The sequence below is a fragment of the Rhinoderma darwinii genome, chromosome 1, assembly GCF_050947455.1.
Source record: "Rhinoderma darwinii isolate aRhiDar2 chromosome 1, aRhiDar2.hap1, whole genome shotgun sequence".
In the NCBI taxonomy this organism is placed as follows: Eukaryota; Metazoa; Chordata; class Amphibia; order Anura; family Rhinodermatidae; genus Rhinoderma; species Rhinoderma darwinii.
In genome coordinates, this window is record NC_134687.1 from 331,470,410 (window position 1) to 331,494,760 (window position 24,351).

At 38.9% G+C, this 24,351-nt stretch overlaps 1 protein-coding gene across 1 annotated transcript in view; it reads right to left on the reverse strand.

The window, feature by feature from the left end:
* The window catches only part of SVEP1 (sushi, von Willebrand factor type A, EGF and pentraxin domain containing 1), a 376,990-nt gene extending 353,266 nt beyond the window's left edge, over positions 1–23,724 (reverse strand). The window contains exon 1 of the mRNA XM_075825648.1: positions 22,897–23,724. Within this exon, the coding sequence (XP_075681763.1) occupies positions 22,897–23,403 (507 nt within the window). The 5' untranslated portion in view covers positions 23,404–23,724. The remainder of the gene's footprint in view (positions 1–22,896) is intronic.
* Between the last annotated feature and the right edge of the window lie 627 nt (positions 23,725–24,351).

Sequence of the window (24,351 nt, forward strand, 5' to 3'; positions counted from 1 at the left end):
GGTATAAATAGACAGTGGGCGGGAGCTAGCTCCGTCTGGCCAGGCTATGATAGGCTCTCCCACTCATAAGCCTGCCATCCTGAGTGGTGGAAGATGGAGTCTGTCTCACAGACATAGGAGCAGGTGCAGACTGATTGCCCACAGGTGTTGACACAGAAGCTGTGTCTGGCAAATCCTTTACAATTTCAAAACAAGTCCGCTAGAAAACCTGTATGTATTAGATTTTTACATGGATATTGGTTTGGATTTAACCCTATGCATTGCCAAGGATGAAATCCGCAGGGAAAATCTGCAACAAATCCGCTACAGAATTGATATGCTGCGGGTTAGAAAATTTGCAGCATGCCCTCAATTCCATTCATTTTTTTTCTGCTGCTTGTGGATGAGGTTTTTAACTGTAAATTGCTGCAGATTTTCAGTCCGCAATTCACACTAAACATCCGCAGCAGTCCCGCTGTGTATCCCTTTCATTTTTAGCTGGCAGAGTGGTACTTAGCAAAAGGTGCAAGTCCTAGTAGCCCGGGTATTCCATTGTAGATAGAGCAGTGGGGGAGGGGGTCCTACTGCAGCCATTTACCTTACAGCTAGACACAGGTTTGTGAGACGTAGAAGAGGAAAATGGCTAATCTTCCACAGTCTTGATTTCAGTGAATAGATCAAGAAACAGAAAGAGATAAATGGAGGAATTGCTCTTTAAATTGAATAAGCATGTGTAATTATGGCTGAAATCCAGCACTGATCGGTTCAAGTAATAAAAATGTTGTAACATTTTTGTAACTGACCCTCCACAGTGAATTTTTTATTTGACTTACTTCTATACAGAGTTGTTTGATTTATTTTATTTATTAATATAAACATCTAGAGTTTAGGTTACATTGTTGAGATCCACTGTATATGGAATGAGAGAAAAAAAAGTTTGTAATTTATATTACTAAAAATCAATGAATTGAATAAGGTCATTGCTAAAGAAATTTTATTATATTTGGAAACCCAAAATTAAATGTCTAGGTTTTACAAAATGTTATACTAAACATACATTGTTTCAGGGCTATTTGGATGAGTACAATAAAAATAAAGATATTACTTTCTAATTAGCTCAGACTTTCTTTACCTTTGAGGGTACACGTATAACGTAGCGGGGGCCGCACACGGCCGAAACTTTACTCACTTGCTGTGGCAATACCTAAGCTAACTCCAATTGTGAGGTCACTGGCCACCACAAGTGAAAAAAGTTTTGAACGCATTCGGCTGCCCCTACATCAGACCGTTCCCTTAGATTCATGAAAAATGTTAAGTGCTTCTCTTGTGGCCATCAGCCATTTAAATATTGACTAACTGGGACGGGCAGAGGAAGCCTATCATTTGTACAGTATGTAGCCAGTGTCAAACTTGGGTCCCCTACGGTCTACACTACTGTTACAGAAAAGTTCATATCTACTTTAAAGCGGATCTGTCATGATACTCTCTTGTCCTGTTTAATGACAGCATAGTATGGAGACAGGTCCGCGGCCCTATTAGTGCAAACAGCACAAAATAATATTGTGCCATTGGCTAATAGCAGGCCAATAGAAGACTTGCCTTGTATTCTCCCTCGTTAAGCATGCTAAGGTAGGAGTGTACTAAGGCCTATAAGTGCGAGTTAATCATCTTCATTATGGTACCAAGAACATTAAAGAGGTATCTGCCCGTGTAACACCACCTTTACTGGTTGAAGATGTGAATTCCGAGCCGCAGTGCCCTGTTTTACCATACTGAACTGTAGAAATATCCCTGATAATGTATCTATCTTATTCTAAAGGAGATCTGAGGACCTTGGCACACAGTCTACCAGCTTTGGTCTTGTAGGTTCTTCCCTCACTGGCTCATTTCTTATCACAGATGACTCCATCAGGCGGTCGGACTTTGCTGCTTTATTTAATAACAGTCAGAGAAAATGAAGTGTACAAACAGGTAACATATAGAGCGCAAGTGAAGCAGAAAGCTGTCGGGTGAGAGTATAAAGAAATCTAGATTTCCTGCAGACATCACAGAATTATTAGGGTATAACAAAGTGTGATTTATAGCCTCCATAACATTGCCATGCTCAATGCAGCAATGCAATGCATTTAATAAAAGTAGGAATTGAAGCATTTACTGTAATGCTTTTCTGTACATTGTAACACAGTTTGGACATTTTCGTTACAGGAAAGAAATACTACAACTACTACAGCATTTGTTTTAAAGAGGCTCTGTCACCAGTTTTAATGTAATAGACGCTGTGTTGTAGAGAACTACTGTGTTGTTGTTTTAAAAAAACAAAAAACGTTTATTAGTGACAAAGTTAGGAATATTTTAACATTTATGCAAATTTTTTGTAAAAGCCCAATTGGGCGTTTTATTTTACTTTAACAAAGTGGGCGTTGTAAAGAAAAATGTATGACGCTGACCAATCAGCATCACCAATCAGCATTACATATTATTTATTAATTAACGTTTATTAACTTTTTTTGGGGGGGGTAGAAGAAAACCTGAAATGTTGCCACTCTTTTTTGCGTCCTAAATCTACGCCGTTTATCGTCTGGTATAAATAACACATTAACTTTATTCAACGGGTTGTTACGATTGCAACAATACCAAATTTGTATACATTTTGTATGTTTTACTACTTTTACACAGTAAAAATACTTTTTTTTCAAAATTATTTGTTCTTGTGTCTCCATATTTGAAGAGCCATAACTTTTTTATTATTGCGCCAATGTAGTTGTATGAGGGTTTTTTTTGGGCGGGATGACTTTTAGTTTTTATTTGTACCATTTTGGAGTAGATGTGACTTTTTGATCACTTTTTATTACATTTTTTTAGGTCAGGATTCACAAACAGCAATTTTTCCATTTTTTTTTTATATTATTTTTTACGGCGTTCACCGTGCAGGCTAAATAATGTAATAGCTTTATAATCGGGGTCATTATGGATGCGGAGATACTACACATATGTAACTATTTTGCTTTATTTGGGTTTTTTAATAGTAAAAAGCATTTTGTAAGGGGAAAAAGTGGGTTTTTAATTTTTTTTTCACATTTTATTTTATTAACTTTATTAAACTTTTTTTTTACTTTTTCACTAGTCCCACTAGGGGACTTTGCTATGTGATTATCCGATCGATTTTATAATACACTGGAATACTTTTGTATTGCAGTGTATTACTGCCTGTCCGTTTAAAACGGATAGGCATCTGCTAGGCCATGCCTCTGGCGTAGCTTAGCAGGCATTCACTACAGGCAGACCTGGGGGCCTTTATTATCTTATCACCGGGTGTCAGTGGGATAAGAGGGAGCTCACTCCCTCTCTCCAAAACCACTCAGATGCGGCGCTCGCTATTGAGCATGATTGAGAAAGGCAGTTGTATCTGCCGAAACGTTGCTTATGGAATAAAGTTCATCACTTGATTTTTTTTCACTTGGAGATACAGGATTGCTGCCTATTTTTTTGTAGACTATTACGAAGGATATTGCCTTTATCCTGAGGCTGGCACCCACATTTATTGTTCATTCCTGCATGGTGCTGCTCTTGATTTTCTTTGTTGTATCTATCTATCTATCTATCTATCTATCTATCTATCTATCTATCTATCTATCTATCTATCTATCTATCTATCTATCTATCTATCTCATATCTATCTATCTCATTATGGCGGATTATCATATAGGCGGTTTGGGCGCCTGCCCGGGCCCCACGGCTCCCAGGGGGCCCATGGCCGCCCGAACCGCACATCATTTAAAAAAAAAAAAAAAACACATTGCAGCGCGCTAGTGCCGCTAATGGGGAGGAGGGGCGGGCTGAGAGGGAATAGAGAGGGAATAGGGCGGCACCGTCCAACCTGCTGCCTCTCTGAGGGGGCGGCGGCGCAACTGAAACCAGCAGCCGCTACCGCCTCCTGCACTAATTGTACCTGCGTGTATCTGCATAAGCGCTGAATGGCCGGGTACATTTCGTGCCCGACCATTCAGCGCCTTACAATGACGCTGATTGGCAGTTGTCACAGAAGTCACTCTGCCCTGTCAATCAATGATGATAGCGGCGCGATGACGTCATCGCACCGCTTTCATGGTTGAAAGGCGTTGATTGATGGGGCATGTTATTCTGCCCTGCCAGTCAGCGCCTTTCAACGACACAAGCAGCGTGATGGCGTAGCTTAACTCAGAAGAGAGCAGGCCTGCATTGACACAGGACGGCGCGGGAACAGGATCACGATGAGTATGTAAATTTTGTTGTTTTCAACTAAAAAGTGTGGGTGGCATTATCTACAGGAAGGGGGGGGGGTTATATGTGGGACACAATCTATAGGGGGACTATATGTACGGCACTATATACAGGGAGAGCTTTATGTAGAGCGCTATCTTCAGGGGAATATATGTAGAGCGCTATCAACAGGGGGGCTATATGTCGGGCACTATCTACAGAGGGCTCTATGGTGGGCACTATCTATGGGAGCACTATGGGGGCACTATCTACAGGGGTCACTATGTGTGTGTGTGTGTGGGACACAATGTATGGTGCTATTATAATCAGGGACACAGTGTATGTCGTTATTATAATTAGAGGTGCAGTGTATGGTACTATTATATATAGGGACGTATTGTGCGGCACCATGATAACTTTATCTTTGTTTATAGATGCAGAAATGTTTGAAAAGTTAGAAGCCCAAGACATCTGAGCGGAAAACTGCAGAAATGGGTCGTGGCCGGGAGAAGTCATAGAGGTCTGGACTGGATGGAGAAGAAAAGAGAAAAAGAAGAGAGAGAATCTGAAATGAAGTCCATACAAACCTATACATCAGGGGTTGCACTAAATTGAGCTGTATTTGTGCTGGTGCTGTATATATGTACTAAGCTTGGTTCTGGGGCTGTTTATATGTAATGAGCTTGGTTCTGGTACTGTCTTTATGTACTGAGCTCGGTTCTGGTGTTGTATATATGTAGTGAGCTTTGTTCTAGTACTGTATATATGTACTGAGGTTGGTTCTGGTGATGTATATATGTACTGAGGTTGGTTCTGGTGATGTATATATGTACTGAGGTTGGTTGTGGTGTTGTATTTATGTGCTGAGCTTGGTTCTAGTACACTGCTTCCGTAACTGCCATTCACTACTATGAGTTACGGAAAGTCCATGGTCAGGATGTGGCCGAGAGGCAGCGATAGCAGAAAGAGGTAGAACAGGGTTTAGAGGGCCCGGTTCTAGAGATAGATGCGAGTCCCACCTCTGGAAACTGCACCTATCTGACAGGATCCACAGGATATGTCATAAATTTCCCTCATAGGAAAACACCTTTAAAGTGTAACTAAACTTCTAAAAAAACTTATGACATGTCATAGTGAAATGTCAGAAGTTTTGATCGGTGGGGGTCCGAGCACTGAGATCCCCATGGATCACTAAAACAAAGTGGCAGAAGCGCTCAGGTGACCGCTGTTCCGCTTCGTTTCTGATATGCTTTTCTCCGAAAGCCGAGCAAGCGGTGTACGGACGTACACCATTCCGAGGAATGCCGATCAGAAGCGAAGCGGCGCAGCATTTAATTGTGCGCTACTGCCACTTCACTTTAGTGATTGGTGGGGGTCTCAGTGCTTGAACCCCCCAACCGATTAAAAGTTCTGACATATCACTATGACATGTTAAAAGTTTAGTTACACTTTAACTGGTTGCCGACACAGGACGAGTATGCTCGTCCTGAGCGGCGAGCACTTTGCACATTAGGACGAGCATACTCGTCCTGTGTGACAGCAGTCTCTGCCGTCTCTGTGTGTGGCATCGAGAGTGGGGCAACGGCTGTAATACACAGCCACGGCCCCGCTCTAACAGCGGAGAGGAGAGAAACATCTTCTCTACGCTGTTAACCCTTTGAACGCCGCGATGAAAGCTGATCGCGGCGTTCAAAGAGGGGGGACTGCACATTGAAGTGAAGGACCCCAGGGCTGTCTGAACATATTTCCTGTTGTTAGGGCATACTGAGGTATGCCCTAACAACTGCCTGTGTACAATCAGTGCACAGGCTAATGTACTGGCATATAGATCTATGCCAGTACATTGCAGTTACAAAATCAAAATCAAAATGATAAATCCCTTTATGGGATTAATAAAAAAAGTTAAATGAATGTAAAAAAATAATAATGGTAAATAAATAAATAAAAAGTAAATAAAATACACAGAAACACACATTTTTTTTATAATAAATCAACTTTTTAAAATATAAGTCCCAAAACATAAAATAATATAGACATATTTGGTATTGCCACGACCGTAACAACCAGTACAACAAATGTATAACATTATTTATGATGATTGGTGTATGGTGTAAAAAAATAAATATTAAAACTGCTGCGCAACTGCTTTTTTTTCTGCATTTTAATCTAATTAAAAATGTATAGAAATTAAACGATAATGTATTTGTACCAAAAATGGTACCTACATAAAGTACAACTCGTCCCGCAAAAAACAAAGTCTCATACAACTACGTCGTACAAAAAATAAAAGCGTTATGAGCGTCGGGATGCAAAGAGGGAAATGTAAAAAAAATTGCTCTGTCCTCAAGGCTAAAATTGTCCGTGTCTTTAAGGGGTTAAAGAGAGGTGTTATAATTTTTTTTTTTTTATTATTATTATTTCTTTCTTTGATAAAACAGTGTATCAGTGTCTTTGGTGCAACTTTCTAAATACTTTTTATTAAAAATGATTTTTACTTTTTAAGATTCAGCTGCTTTATATCCTGAACAGAGAGCAGCTGTATCTAGTGCTAAAACCTGTATCCGTCAGGTCAGTGGCACTGACTGTTACAGTGTCAGCAGGTTGGGGGGGGGTTGAATTGCATGTGAGGGGGAAGGAGGGGGCACAAGTTGTGTCAACAGCGCAGGACCCATGGTACACTTAATCCGCCACTGCTCATATCTATCTATCTATCTATCTATCTTCTATCCATCTATCTATCTATCTATCTATCTCATATCTATCTATCTATCTATCTATCTATCTATCTATCTATCTATCTATCTATCTATCTATCTATCTATCTATCTATCTATCTATCTATCTATCTATCTATCTATCTATCTATCTATCTTATATCTATCTTATATCTATCTTATATCTATCTACCTATCAATCTGTCTGTCTGTCTGTCTGTGTCTGTCTATCTATCTCACTTTCTCTCTCGCTCTGTCTCTATACATGCATATAAATAAATAATCATACATACATATGCAGCCATCTTTGTCTTTACTTTTAACACATTAAATACACAGAGGAAAGTAACCTTATCTTGTATTTTTTAATGACTTTTCAATCGCTTTTGTTGTGTGATATGCAGCAAGTTATCAGAGTCAAGATAAAGATGGCTACATCCGTACATGACTATATTTATATATACTGAATGTATGTGTGTATGTATGTGTGTATATATATATATATATATATATATATATATATGTATGTGTGTGTATATGTATATATACATATATATATATATATATATATATATATATATGCGTGTGTATGTGTATATATATATATATATATATATATATATATATATCTCCTACCAATTCTTATGTATATAATATTGTCAAAAACATATAAATGAAGTAAAGAGGCAGCAGACTACTTTAGACAGTCGATGCATCAGAGACATTTTGTGGATATGTCATAAATAGAAACATCTCTTCTATGAATTTAAATGTATGCCGGTGAGTATAACATCTACATTCATTCTGTCTTTTAGTGTTACACATTACAAACTGTTTCTTTGAAATACATTGGGAATGTATTATGGTGACGATGGAAAGACTGCAAGGTCACCTCTATTAATTTGTTTCCAAAAAAAGTAAATTGAATCAAATAAGACAGGATTAACAGGCAATTTTGGCAAGCAAGTGAAATCTGAAAGTGTAGAATACTAATAAGATGGAGATATAAGACAGCAAGGGTAAAATCTGATATAAAGCATTTAACATTACATCTACACCATATATACTTAGTCTTATATACAGGACTGTTAAATATATATTTATGTTTTATAAAGTCAAATAATCAATGCTCCTAATTGTTAAACCTTTATACAAAGGAGACGGAGACAGGTTAACAAATAAAAAGGACTTCTGGTTTCACCAAGTGTAAAATGTAATACTAGGAGTGATTTATTTTTTTATAGACCTTGATATTTTCAAGAACTTCTGAGGGTCGGAATAGGAACATTTGTGGTTACATTTAGTTTCTCTGTTACAACAGTCAAAGTTTGGAGTTTTCTGTTATTTAAATGGATTTAAATCTCGTGTTGTACATTCTTCTGTTGCAGTGGTTTCCAGGCCAGAGATGTAGGGAGTAGCAGCTAAGAAGGGTGACCCAGTGACACTGTTGAAACACATAGATGGGTTTAACCAATCATAAATATTTGGGACCAATATAGACGAATAGTCTACCTATAATGTCCATCAGCCCCTAACTGGTACCATAAAAAATACATTTGGTGGTCAACCAAAGAAGTTTGATGTACATTGTCTCTTGCACAGTGACTCTACTGATTATGAAACGGAGGGAGATTATATGATCTTTATGTAGCCTCTCAGGCCCACACCATAGATTTAGTGACTCCATAGGGGAAGGGAGAACAGAATATTAACCGGTTCCCGACCGCTGGCTGTATATATACGGCCGGCGGTCGGGGGCCTTAATACCCAAGTCATAGCCTATTTACGGCGCGTGTTTTAGCTTGTTGCAACTGAATGTTGGGTCTCTGCTTGGGACCCTAAGGAGAGGATAGAAGCAGCTTTCTCTGCTTCTATCTTCTCTGATCTCTCAATGAGCGCTGTGTATATGAATAGAGGCAGCGACTGGTCACATGATCCCTGGGTGCCGTTAGTGGCAGGCTGCTGCTGGGTCTAACTAGACCCAGCACAGCCCTATTAGTGACAATAGACACTATAAGAGGGCTGATCTCCCCTGTGCAGCCCCAGTTACAGTGAAAAGACATGGTGTAAAAGAAGAAGAAAACAATAAATAAGGTTCCCCCAAAGTTCTTTTCTGACCTTTGAGGGACAGACCATAATAGTAAAAAAATAAAAGTAAAATAAAGTGCCCCCCCCCCGCCAATCATTATCGTAACGCTAGCCCTGACCCAATTACCCTAAAACAGACGTGTAATATATCAAAATTTACGGTAGACAAAGACGATCACAAACAAAAGGTCTTTTATTAGGGTAAAACTATGGAAATCTTATTCATATTCATGTAACATCTGAATGCTACAATTATAAACCTGGCTCAAAGCTTTCTACAGCAAACAAGTGACATGCTTGTTTAAAGCGGATCTGCAATCAGAATATAATGGCTTACGTAAGAGTAGCATATATTCGCTTATCATACCATATTACACAAAATAAATATTGATGTATAACTGCTACGAAAAAATATAGCAGACTCATAGTTATGAGCCCACTATGTTCATGAGGAGAGTGCCACCCACCTCTGCTTGCTTCCTCCTGCCCCTCTCACCAATGATTGACGGCCACTGTGTATACAGGCAGATACCAAAAATCATGATGAGGGGGGTGGAAGTGCGCTCTCCTTAAAAATACAGTGAAAAAATAACTATTGGGCAACATATTCTTAGGATTGATCCACTAATAAAAACGTTGCCTGCTGTGGCCTTAATTTCAATTGTCGATAGGTTCTTCCCCATACATACATATACAGGTATCATATCTATAAATATGAATTATGTCACGTCACGTAGGCCTCCACGTCTATTTAAACCACTCTACATTTTGGGTAAAAGTATTGTTAGGTTTAAATTTTTTTTTTTGTGATTCTATTTATTTTAAAGTATAAGTAAAAGTAAGCAAAAATATGCTGCACCAAATCCCTATAGCCCAAGTGTAAAGTACGTCTTATTATTGAATATCTTAGTTGACAGGTGTTTGCGCTCCGAGGCCATAATTATTGGCAAATACCCCAATTCTATGTTCTCACGATGAATGTTCCACAGCATTAAATGTCCAGCTGAATGATTTTGGAATTCAAAATTTAAATTCCAGAATGCATTAGGCATTTAACCAAGAGCTCTACCGCTGTGCTACAAGATCAGTGCTCTGACTTTTTAGTACAGTATCCTACACTAAAAAAAGAATGTGTGGGAAAATACACGAATGTGACCCCAATATACCAAACACGAGAGACTCCACCCTATACATTCTTTCACAACAATTTGAAATAATACATTATGTCTGTGTTTTTTAATGCACAATAATCAATCTTGTACTAAAAGTCTGTCTTTGTTGAAGAATATGGACACCATTTGAGATAAAGTTAAATAACTTTGTAAATACATTACATTACATACCTTGCACTGATCCACAGCTGCATTTACAATTTTCAGGCTTCACAGTTGAAATCTCCCATAATACTTTGCTGTACAATGTCTGTACAGAGATTGCCCTAGCTTTGCATTCGATGAAACATTAGTTATCTGATATACCCTAAAGAAAAAAACTTTTGCACTGTATTATAGGAGCTCAGTTAAGCTGACACCCAGCTTGTCAACTTTTTCCAAAAACAGCGGGGGTTTACAATGTTAGTCAACCCTTAATGCAGATAATATCTATATAAAAACATATCCACAGGATATAAAACAAAACCTTGCATGTAAATCGGCATGGGTACTTCTCTCAGCCTTAGACTTTTATATGGAGACACAAATATATATTTCTTTGTTTCATTGTATGCTGTATTACAAAAGTATTCTTTCCTAGAAACATTTTTTCTAAGGTAGAATACAGTGTCTATATGGCAGCATACATGGTGCTTGCGGGTCAATACAGAACCATAGAGAATATGTGTGCCCTCTAAAAGTGAAAAATAATGTTTGTTTTTTTTTCTTGTCCTTTTACCAGCACTTCTCTCTGTCTGCTCTGCAGCAGTCATGTGAAGAGCTCTGTGTCCAGACACTGAACAAAGCAGCTCTTTCTGCCTTTCCATCAGCAAGAAATAATAGCACAATCCGATGCACCATTCAGCAGCTGAGTAACATACAGACATTCAGCTACCTATAAACACAGTCTTGGGGTTAGAACTTCCAACAATTTATCTACAAAGGATATTTACTGAGCACAAAAACTGAATGTTTCCATCTTGCTAGCCTGCTGACAGCTGCTGTAGAATAACATAGCATTTTATTACTTTGCTGTATACAACATTGTTCAGGCTGAATATTCCATTTGAAACCAACACTTATCATGATGGTTCTTATAGACATGAGTAAATTGTTAAACAGAAAACAGGTGGGATGTCTGAGGATCTTTTCATGCACAGCGGAGCCACTTTCATGAGCACAAACCATTTCATTGACAAGTAGAATGTCCCATGGTGAGCTCTAAAGCGGTGTTTTTTCAGAGGAATTCCTTGGATCACCACTTGTGACAGCACACTCACTTGTGACACCCTGCTGTTTCTGAGTCAATGACACCGTCCTTTATCAGTTTGTGTGAAGAATAATAATAATAATAATAATAATAATAATAATAATAATGGTAACCACAATTCATACATTAGAGACAGGAGCTTAATAAAGGTCATTTGTGTTTCAAGAGAGACTGAATAGTTGTGTGCATGGTTCTATTACATCTCTGACGGTAATATTATAAAGCCTTAATAAAAAATATTTGACAAAAAGAACATATCTTTTAAAGAGGTTGTTTAATATTTTAGGATATTTCGAGATAATAGAGGGGATCCTCAATCAGAATGTAATTTATTGTAGAACACACGTGCACAACGTTTGCTGGTCCATTCCCGAGGGCCGCAATAAAACTTTTAGAGGTATCCCCCTCTGGGAAATTTAGGGCATAGTGCCATTTTATGACATACCTGTCTGGCAGGTGTGGTTCAACTCTTAAGAGCATTTCGCAAGTCTAATAATGGAGAAAACAGCATGCATGCGTGGTGTGCCGATCAGGGGATATGCCATAAATATGTTAGATTGGAATACCTCTTTAAAAGATCACTCTGGGTAAAATTGATGCAGTGCATTATGCCTAGTGGAGGGACTGAGGTGGCAGTGAATGATCAAGTAATTAAAAGGGCACCAAAGAAGAAATACCAGTCATGCAGCACCCTTTTAGGCCTATGCTAGACATAACACAGTAACCAAATATACTAGTAATACTTGAGTTATTTTTGGTATAAGCTGTTATACTGAGTGTACACCACCAATGGATTGATACAAAGTATAAAGGGAAAGGGAAATAGGGTTTGGAAAGTTGGTATAAAATGAAAAATTTACTTTTAATTGAATATGTCTAAAATATTGCAGAGAATACGAATTAAAATAAAGTATAGATAGATTAATATTTTTACCCTTAGAATACATAGGTTGAGTATCCTCAATTATTAAACCAAGCTATTTTAGAAAACCTCTTTAATGATCCAAAACTTCTTAGAATTTATTGTAGCCCTAATGTGAATAACTAATAGTGGATAATTGACAAGAACGGGGGACAAGAGGGCAAGGATCATTAATCTAATGCCATCTGGCTGTGATGGGTATAGTTTACCATGCAGGGATGGGGTGAATGGTCCCTTTGGAACACCCTGTATCACTTGTCAAATCTCACTTGACTAATTATCACATCTAATTTTATTGAAAACTTGCCAAGTGGAAATCAAGAGAAATAGTGAACAAGTCTGAGTTGTGGGCTCAATTGTATAGACAGTAAAATTGTGTTAAGGTGCTGTCAGTGGGAGCACTTTACTGTGCTTAGATTTGTAAGCTTCAATCAAAGGGACAATATAAGGGCCTAGAAGAAGCTGAGGTATACTCAGCGAAATGTGCATTGGGTCGAGCCCGTCAGGGAACCAACATCGAGAGATAGTCTGCAACATGACCTGTCTGTGGGCATAGCATTTTAAATACTCTGGTCCACTGAACCAGGGACCACTTAGGGAGTTTGGTCCAATCTAATGGCAGTGACATACGCCGCTTAGATTTGAGTTATCGATGTGTGTATTGGCTGTGTGTGCACACAACAGCTGATCGACACGCCGGCTCATAGGAACTACATAGAGTGAGATTGGTACAGCTAACCGCTGCTCCTACAGCTCAACAGCTGACTCACTGACACTGGTGTCTGGTACACAGGTAGGCTCAGACGAGTCCTTAGCCTAAGTAATACCCAGGGAGTTGAGATACAGACATTAAAAGTTGTATCTTATATTGTCCCTTTGATTGAAGCATACAAATCTAAGCACAGTAAAGTGCTCCCACTGACATCACCTTAACCCAATTTTACTGTCTAAACAATTGAGCCCACAACTCAGACTTGTTCACTCTCTTTATTTCCACATGGCAAGTTTTCAATAAAATGACATGTCATAATTAGTCAAGTGAGATTTGACAAGTGATACAGGGTGTTCCAAAAAGACCGTTCACCCCATCCCTGCATGGTAAACTATACCCATCACAGCCAGATGGCATTAGATTCATGATCCTATACCTCTTGCCCTCTTGTCCCTCCTTCTTGTCAATTATGCAGCATTGGTGGTGCACACTAGGGCTACAATAAATTCTAAGAAGTTTTCGATCATCAAAGGGGTTTTCTAAAGTAGGTTGGTTTAATAATTGAGGATACTCAACCTATTTATTCTAAGGGTAAAAATATTACTCTATCTATACTTTATTTTAATTTGTATTCTCAGCAATATTTTAGACAAATTCAATAAAAGTTAATTTTTAGTGTTATACCAACTTTCCAAACCATATTTCCCTTTCTCTTTATACTTTATAACACAGTAACAGTTTATGCCAACCAAAACAGTACCGGCCACATAGTGTGTCCGGTAGTATTAACTACACAGGGCCACTCATAACAGTTCCAGTCACACAGTACCGCCGGGAGCCACACGGATTGGCTTTGCAGGAACCCGTGCCGCAGATTGTACACTCCTGCCTTTATGTGAACATGGTTGTACATTGATTTCAATTAATTCCATGCAATGCTTCATATTCCACGTAGCAAAATGAACATTAATCATGATCAAGCTATTGCTAGGAAACATGCCCACTGAAGAGGGTTTCAGACATCCACTTTACACATCGTCACTCTACAATTATAAAGTTTTCTACTCCTAGGTATTAGGTATTGTAACTTATCTCTAGTGTATGTGTATCTCTTTAAAAGTTACTGTACGTGTATCTCTACAAAAGTTACTGTACGTGTATCTCTACAAAAGTTACTGTATGTGTATCTCTACAAAAGTTACTGTATGTGTATCTCTACAAAAGTTACTGTATGTGTATAACTACAAAAGTTACTGTATGTGTATATCTATAAAAGTTACTGTATGTGTATCTCTACAAAGTTACTGTATGTGTATCTCTACAAAAGTTACTGTATGTGTATCTCTACAAAAGTTACTGTATGTGTATAACTACAAAAGTTACTATATGTATATCTCCAAAGTTACCGTATGTATTTCCCTACAAAAGTTACCATATGTATATCTATAAAAGTTACTATATGTATATCTCCAAAGTTACCATATGTATATCTCTACAAAGTTACTGTATGTGTATCTCTACAAAGTTACTGTATGTATATCTCTACAAAAGTTACTGTATGTGTATAACTACAAAAGTTACTATATGTATATCTCCAAAGTTACCGTATGTGTATCTCTACAAAAGTTACTGTATGTGTATATCTACAAAGTTACTGTATGTGTATATCTATAAAAGTTACTGTATGTGTATCTCTACAAAGTTACTGTATGTGTATAACTACAAAAGTTACTATATGTATATCTCCAAAGTTACCGTATGTGTATCTCTACAAAAGTTACCGTATGTGTATATCTATAAAAGTTACTGTATGTGTATATCTACAAAGTTACTGTATGTGTATATCTATAAAAGTTACTGTACGTGTATCTCTACAAAGTTACTGTATGTATATCTCTACAAAAGTAACTGTATGTGTATAACTACAAAAGTTACTATATGTATATCTCCAAAGTTACCGTATGTGTATCTCTACAAAAGTTACCGTATGTGTATATCTATAAAAGTTACTGTATGTGTATAACTACAAAAGTTACTATATGTATATCTCCAAAGTTACCGTATGTATATCTCTACAAAAGTTACCGTATGTATATCTATAAAAGTTACTGTATGTGTATATCTATAAAAGTTACCGTATGTGTATATCTATAAAAGTTACTGTATGTATAGCTCTACAAAGTTACTGTATGTATATCTCTACAAAGTTACTGTATGTGTATATCTATAAAAGTTACTGTATGTGTATATCTATAAAAGTTACTGTATGTGTATATCTATAAAAGTTACTGTATGTGTATCTCTATAAAAGTTACTGTATGTGTATATCTATAAAAGTTACTGTATGTGTATCTCTACAAAGTTACTGTATGTGTATATCTATAAAAGTTACTGTATGTGTATCTCTACAAAGTTACTGTATGTGTATATCTATAAAAGTTACTGTATGTATATCTCTACAAAGTTACTGTATGTGTATCTCTACAAAGTTACTGTATGTGTATATCTATAAAAGTTACCGTATGTGTATATCTATAAAAGTTACTGTATGTGTATATATATAAAAGTTACTTTATGTGTATATCTATAAAAGTTACTGTATGTGTATATCTCTACAAAGTTACTGTATGTATATCTCTACAAAGTTACTGTATGTGTATCTCTACAAAGTTACTGTATGTGTATATCTATAAAAGTTACTGTATGTGTATATCTATAAAAGTTACTGTATGTGTATATCTATAAAAGTTACTGTCTGTGTATCTCTGCAAAGTTATCTCTACTTACCTGTGATCCTCAAACCACTGACTGCAATGAACTTCTCAGGGAACGAATTCACATACATTTAAATTGCAGACAGATATAGAAGTTAATGATCATTTATAACAGAACAAGGTATTAAAAGCGGAGAATCCCTTAAAGCACTACAGCTGGTCCTCTGAAATGGGTAGTCTATTATATAACATACTTTTTTTTATAAGTCTGTTTTCATGTTCATCTATCTGGTGGGCAGTTGTCTTATACCCATGGTCTGAATCCTGAGGACTTTCAGCAGCAGAATACAAAGAGCTAACTACATTGAAAGTAACACATGGCTTGTATCATAAAACTGTGTGGGTGGAAGGTCTGCAGCCATGGACTCCCATCTGACATCTTACAGCCTAGTGTTATCCATGCAGACAGGATAAATCATGGCTTAAACAACCCTAAAACACTAGCGATTCACTGAGGAGTAGCAACACTTCCCAATGGACACAGCAGCTGTAAACTAACAATTTACATCACATCCATGAACATGTACCAATGGTTTTTATTAGTATAGTGTGCAGAAAATCATGTAAAACCTACAAATGATTTATGTATTGTTTAGTGAAGATCCGGTTTAATGATCACATTAAGAAAGAATGAGATGATATCGGAATTAGCGGTAAACACCACATAATAATCTGCAAGGCTGAAGGGAATTCAGGTTCCCCAATATTGCCCTGCAGCACCCGCAGATTACAGGTGCTGTTTATGGTGTCCTGTATTAGCTCAAATTATTACAATGCTCATCTACATACTGTCATATTTCAATTCTTTGCCCAGTAATGTAAAACGGTTACTTATGTTCTAGTGTGGCACTGTTGTAATTGTGAATTTAGGAAAAACAGACATGGCAATTAGGTCATTATCTAGTAACAGAAAAACATACATTGAAACAAATGAGCCGCAGTAATGGGGGGTCCTGGGAATCCGCTTCAATGGTCATTTGTTGTCATACGGCATCCAGCTAGGTTTACAATTATATTTTTTGGGTATCATGTGGCTGTTCTTCTATGTAAACAAATCATCTGGATGTTAGGTACATTTTCCTTAAACTTTTTTTCCCTCAAATATCTTTTTATTAAGGTAGAGTATAAAGATAAAATTGAGAACTTATTACTGCTGTACCATTGGGAATGGATGAGACTATCTATTTTTTATTTAATATAGCTGAACAGTAGAAAGAAGAAAAATCAGGTCTGTCCACTGTTCCTGTGATGTCCACACAATGACACTTGACCGCTGCGGCTACATGGACATCACATCAACATGTACATTGTTTTATACAAAGAGAACGGGGAATGGCCGGTTTGGGCAGAACAGTAATGGGCAATATACCTAATGTAACAATATTACAAACTTATTTATTAATTTTATTTTAGATTTTTAGCCCTCAGACACTTATTTTTATAACCCCCATCTAATTTAATTATATGTATATAGTTACTAGACAGATTCTTAAACAAGAATTGATGACTGCTCAGAAGGACAGGTAAGAGGGGTTAAGACGTAACAGGGGGACATGGATCCATATCACTGCACTATAACTTGCTGTAGACCATACTGTACCTTTTTGTGTCCGAGACAAATTCGGTTTTTATGCCATTTAGTTACATCTGTGAAAAAAATTGTTCCATTCAGCATTGCATGTTGTATTATGGTGGCATTGTCCCTTAGACCCTAAGGCTGGGTTCACACGTGGTGGAATTTCACTTAAATTCCGCTGCGGACACTCCGCAGCGTTAATCCGCAGCGGAGCCGTTTCTGCATTGACTTCCACTTCTATTTAGAAGTGTTCGTTTAGACGATGCGTAACATTCCGCTGCGGAGCATAGGCTGCGGAGCGGAATTTGGTGTCCGCAGCATGCTCTGTCTGTTGCGGAGCAGTGGCGGACTCATGGCGGAATTTCTCCATTGACTTCAATGGAGATTCTAAGTTCCGCAATGAAGTCTGCAGCTGTCATGCACATGTTATGTGTGCTGCGGATGCGTCTTGCTTTTTTGCCATGACATTTCTTCATTCTGGCTGGACCTATGTATTTCTAGGTCTACAGCCAGACTGAGGAAGTCAATGGGGCTCCCGTAATGACGGGAGCGTTGCTAGGAGACGTCTGTAAATAGTCACTGTCCAGGGTGCTGAAAGAGTTAAGCGACCGGCAGTAACTGTTTCTGCACCCTGGACAGTGACTACCGATCACAATATACAGCAACCTGTAAAAAAATATAAGTTCATACTTACCGAGAACTCCCTGCTTCTGTCTCCAGTCCGGCCTCCCAGGATGACGTTTCAGTCTAAGTGACGGCTGCAGCCAATCACAGGCCAAGCACAGGCTGCAGCGGTCACATGGACTGGCGCGTCATCCAGGGAGGTCGAGCTGGATGCCGAAAGAGGGACGCGTCACCAAGACAACGGCCGGTAAGTATGAAATTCGTTTACTTTCACTAGGGAAAGTGCTGTCCCTTCTCTCTATCCTGCACTGATAGGGAGAAGGGAAGCACTTTTCCCGCAGTCCGCAGCAGCTAGTCCGCATCAATTTACTGCACATTTTGTGCAGATCCGCAGCAGAATCTGCAACGCAGATTCTGTGCGGCATTGATGCGGACAGTTGCGGAGGAAATCCGCCACGTGTGGTCATGCCCTAAAGGTCCATAATACGGACACATGTTTCAATACAGGTTCGTAAACACGGCCTGGCTCTGTGCATGAAGCTTTCCTGACAGTACGTCATCCCACAGATACAGTAGTTATAGGCAATGCTGCTATGATTTTACCAAATAAAATGTCATACAGTACCCCCTCATATTATTTTATATCATATAGTAATTCAAATACTATGATATAGCGTTTAAATAAACATATCATTGCCGCAAGTCACCCAAATATTACTGCCGGAAAGTTGCCTTAATAATATACTACTCATTAAATGGAACTGCATCCTGTGCAGCTGAATTTCCATAGGTTCATGCTCCAAGTGTGGGATCGGGGATGCAAGTTCCGGGTACCCAATCCATGAGGGCCAGTGGTGATACCTTCAACAGCGACAGGTGATGCGCCCTGTGTACCCACACAAGTCAGACACCACTAAGGCCAACCCTGTCTGTCAATGTTTTTGCCATACTTGAAACCTATTCAATTTATTTTAGGCGATCAATACAGTGTATGAGTATATATCAGATAACTAATTTCTAAAGTGTATAGAACTTTTGGTTTGGAGGTGCATGGGCTAATGTAATAGAAAACTACATTATGTGCAGTTCTAACATACCAAATCATTCTTGCAGCAAGCACACAGAGAAGAGTCCATTGACAAACTAGTGCCTATGAGATGCAGGCTACAGGCTGCCATAAAACAGTTCATAGACTGGGTGCATGAAATCCATAGGGAAATGTAAGGTTTTCTCTTTAATAATATATTACTAAATTGCTCACAATGCACATTTAGAGTATATTAGCTTACATGCCTTAGGGTATGTTCACTAGCACTGTTTTCAGACATAATTCGGGCATTTTACGCCTCGAATTACGCCTGAAAAAACGCCCCTAATACGCCTACAAACATCTGCCCATTGCTTTCAATGGGATTTACGATGTTCTGTTCCAACGAGCCTTTATTTTACGCTTCGCTGTCAAAATACGGCGCGTAAAATGACGGCTCGTCAAAAGAAGTGCAGGATAGTTCTTGGGACGTTTTTGGAGGCGTTTTTCATTGACTCTATTGAAAACAGCTCCAATAACAGCCATACAAAATTCCGCAAAAATCGTGAGTGGCTTAAAAAACGTCTGAAAACGTCTTAAACAGCGCCGTATTTTCAGACGTTTTTGGTCACTGCGTGTGAACATACCCTTAAAGTGAATTTCCATCCTTAAATACAATTTTTTTTTGTGCCCCCCAGACTCTCACTGCTGACACTGACGCCGGGTAGCTTTAGGACGTTGTGGCGCAGCACTCAGGACGTAAAGAAGTGCTGTGCCGCATATAAAGCCCCGATGCTGCTCGGCGCCAGGACCTTATTTTTAAATTTTATGTTCGAAGGGGGGGGGGGGGGGTGGAGGGAACACTTCTGTGGCGTAGTTCATGGCCAGCCGAAAGATGCAACATATTAGTAAACAAATAAACAAATTGTTTATTAAGACTGGCATATACTAGTAAAATGGCAGTCTTAATAAATCTCCCCCTATGCTGTTGCCTGGGATTTGGAGGTCTGTATCAGAAAATAGAGTTTTAACCGCTATTATAAAGATATTTTAAGGAATTAATCAGCACAGAATTTTGAAACTTAAAATAGTTTGGTGTTAAACGGCCGATATTTACTTTAAGCACCCTACTATTCAGTCTCATTTGGCTCAGTATATGTGCAGCAGTTTCCTGATGATTTTTTAATCACTGGTGGTTTAGTTTCTTTCAAATTATACATTATTATTATTTTCATAATTTGTGCTAAAACACCATTGTAAAGGATCTGCCAGGCACAGCTTCGGGGTTAATGCCCATAAATAATCAGTCTGCACCTGCTTCTATGTCTGTGAGACTGACTCCATCTTCCACCACTCAGGATGGCAGGCTTAGGAGTGGGAGAACCTATCACAGCCTGGCCAGACGGAGCTAGCTCCCGCCCTCTGTCTATTTATACCTGCCTTTCCTGTTCCTCCTTTGCTTGTGATTCTTCTCGTTTGGTTTCCTGGCCCTGCTGCAGCTTCTTGTACTATTGTCCTTGCTTCATATTGACCCCGGCTTGCTGACTACTCTCCTGCTCTGCGTTTGGTACCTCGTACTCTCCTGGTTTGACTCGGCTTGTTCACTTCTCTTGTTGCTCACGGTGTTGCCGTGGGCAACTGCCCCTTTCTCCCCCTAGCTCTGTGTACCCTTGTCTGTTTGTCTGTCGTGCACTTATTGAGTGTAGGGACCGTCGCCCAGCTGTACCCCGTCGCCTAGGGCGGGTCGTAGGCAGGGACTGAGTGGCGGGTAGATTAGGGCTCACTTGTCTGTCTCCCCACCCCCGTCATTACATACACAGGCAATCTAAATAAGCAATGCTGCAGTGTAAAGCAATGTGGAGATAAAGAGCACCAGCTAAGTGTTAGGAGGTGGATTTTAGACTTCCTTAGATTTTAACAGAGAATGATAATAGGCTATATTCAGATAATATCATTTTGACCTAAAAGAGAAGTAGCCAAACAGCTACAACAATGTTGAGGAATAGATGAGTTTTACAGTCTGGAAACTTTTTTATGTACTATGAAATATATCATGCATTGTCCAGAACTAGAGATGAGTGAATTTCCCGAATGTCGTTTCGGGGCCCATTCGTTATATAAGTTTGCAGCAAATCGCAAATGCCCTGATTTCCCTGTCTGACTCCCTGATGACTTTTAGGAATGTATTCAAGTTGTTTACTGTATCCAAGTCCAAAAAGACATCAGAGAGTCAGACAGGGAAACCAGGGCACTTGCTATTCCACCCCTAAAATTAAAAAAATACCATACTCACCTCCCCTGGTCTCCCGTAGCAACGTGTCCCTGCCGGGCCTCCTGAGATGACGTAGTTTTGTCCCGTGTAACCGCTGCTGGGACGCGTCCCTGGCTGGCACCTGAGATGACGTAGTTTTGTCCCTTGACCGCTGCAGACTGTAATTGGCCGCAGCGGTCACATGGGACAGAACAACGTCATCCAGTAGTCGCATGGAACAAAACAACGTCACCTCAGAAGGCCCATAGTAACAAACTCAACTCTGCAACATCTGTATATCACAAACTATGATATTGTAATATGCTTGAATTATTATTTTGTAAAATGTGAGCTCTGAACTGATCAAATATAGATATTGAGCAATGCCATACAACAGGCTGTAACGTGTCTGCTTTAGATGATGCACATAATGAACCATTATAGAGATAATGATTATTAAAGTTTCACAGGGAGACATCAATTGCAACATCTGGACAAGAAGCAAACTGCATAGTCATGTGGATCCACTTAAGTTTACAGCCCCGTCACTAGTTGTATCAATGAAATAAACGACTTCAATTAGAGACATTACTAAAAGAATTACAAAGTCCTTCACTATAATTACAAAAACTACTGTCCTCCCCTCTTCCTGTGCCATTATATGTTACACACAGTCACATACTATTATCCTAGTCACATTCTATATCTTGTATTGTAGGGAATTGCTCCCAAGACAGCAACTCCTTGACATAAATCTATCACCTAGCTCCTCTCCCACTACTATCAGCATCATACAGGCGCCATTTACAACGGGCTGCAGTGGTGTGCCAATGGCGGTCACAAATTTTTTGTCTTTTGCTCCTCTTCCTAATCACTCCTGCTCTTAATAGGAACATTTCAACCAACAGGCGTACATATAACTCTTGAATAGGCGATTACCTTATAATGAATAACACAATTACAATAATATTCAGATCTATTGCTTTCTGATAACATTCTACATAAAAAAGTGGGCCCACAGCACTTGTACACAGCCCACTGTTAACGTGCCCATACATATTATATGAAATTGAAAAAAATGTCAAAAGACGGCGCGTAAAAAGATGCCCGCCTTAAAGAAGTGAATGTCTCTTCTTGGGGCATAATTGGAGCCATTCTTCATTGACTCCATAAAAAAACAGCTCCAATTACGTCCGTAATGGACGCCGCAAAAAACGGGAGTACGAGCAATTACGTCTGAAATTCAGGAGCTGTTTTCGCCTGAAACCGCTCTGTAATTTCAGGCGTAATTGACGTTGCCGTGTGAACATACCTTAATAATGTTATATGGCTAATTTTATTGTTATATTAATTAACTTTGTAAATAAACTCAAATAATATGTTCACATGTTTACAAATATAAAGCAGTGTAGAATATTCTTATGTATTTTTTTATTAGCACATTATGGGGATATGTTTGTTAGAGTAACATCCATACGCACATACAAATATACGAAAAACATTATAAAAGTATGACCAGATTACATTGTTCATAATAGGAAGACTTCAAGGAATGTTTTATTATCTTACCGCTGCCTGCTGGAAGGCTCCTTTGGTGTAAGTTCCTCCGCCTTTGTAGGTTATAGCTGGAATCTCTCTGTTGAGGAGAGAACACTTGTGTTGGTGGGACTGACTAGAAGAGATGTAATCCACTCTGGTCTGAACATTGTTCTTGGAAGAGAATGTCACAATGGCCACTCTGGTAGCAGAAGGCACCACTGGGAAATCAGAGAGAAGCTTCTTCACAAACCTTAGTTCATTGACAAAGTTGGCATGGCCTACACTAGAAGATTCGTCCACCAAAAAGACCAGGTCCAAATTGTGACTTCTCTCTCTCAACCTCCTAATGTTCTTCTTGAAATACTGTCCCAGTCTTTCCACTTTGTTTTCTGTGCTGTCTGTTCCTTGAGTACCCCTGTTGTCTGTGATCTGGAAAACTTGTGACGAGGAGCTCCTGAAAGTTGGGACCTGGTGCTGAAAAGTTGTCCAACAGTGGACTATAGAAAGGCAGCAACAAATAGAAGCCAAGTGCAGCATGGTCACCTGAGCAGGAAACAATTGGCTGGTCCTATGGAAGTCTTAATAATCTGAGATACTTTTTCTATTGCTCCTCACCCTCCCCCAGTTCTTAAAGTGTTTGTTGTAGACTGCGTAATCCAAAACTAATGTTCCACATCGACTATCCAAGTGGCTGTGCAGATGTGAAGAATGATAGAGAACATATTGCAAGAAGGCTGGCTGGCTGCATGCTCTGCTCATGTGCTGTACAAATCAGTGTCCTTCCCTCCTCTTCATTCTTAAGAAGCTTTGCAGGAGTATGTCCAAGAGTCTCTGCAACCCTTTATCCTCCTCTTGTGCTTCTCACTCCCTCCTTTTCTATTGTCTCAGCTTCACTTTCCCCTCTCTCTCTCCCTCTGTCTGTGTTTCCTACTCTGCTTGGATCTGCCTGCCTTTTTTTGCAAATCTTCCTTCCTTCACCCCCTCCTCTGTTCATGGCTGATTTGCTGAGCTCTCTTCTCACCGGAGTCCTATGTATGTCAGGCTGTCAACATTCCCAAAAGCCACATCAGCCCTTGATTGATCCCACATGTCTGGCAGGAGATATGCAAAGGCATTCAAAGGACATGTCTGCAGATACCACGAGTGCCACTGTAATTGAAAACATCTATATGCAGAAGTAATATATTCACCTATAATACATTCACCTATAACTATACGTTATATAACTTTAAGGAGCGCTAACATGTCACAGTATGATCAACTTGAGTAGAATTTATATATATATTCACACACAAACATTTATTATATGTGTGCACTTGTGTTCACAATTCTGGCATAATTTCCTAGTATATTTGCAATTTTCTGGTAAAGAGCAGTGGCGCAGTTTATAGAACTAGCTTAACAAACTTTATTGAAAAAGGAAAGCCTCTCATTCTTTGGGGGGAAAAAAGAAATAGGAATAATTGTCTAAAATATTTATTAAAA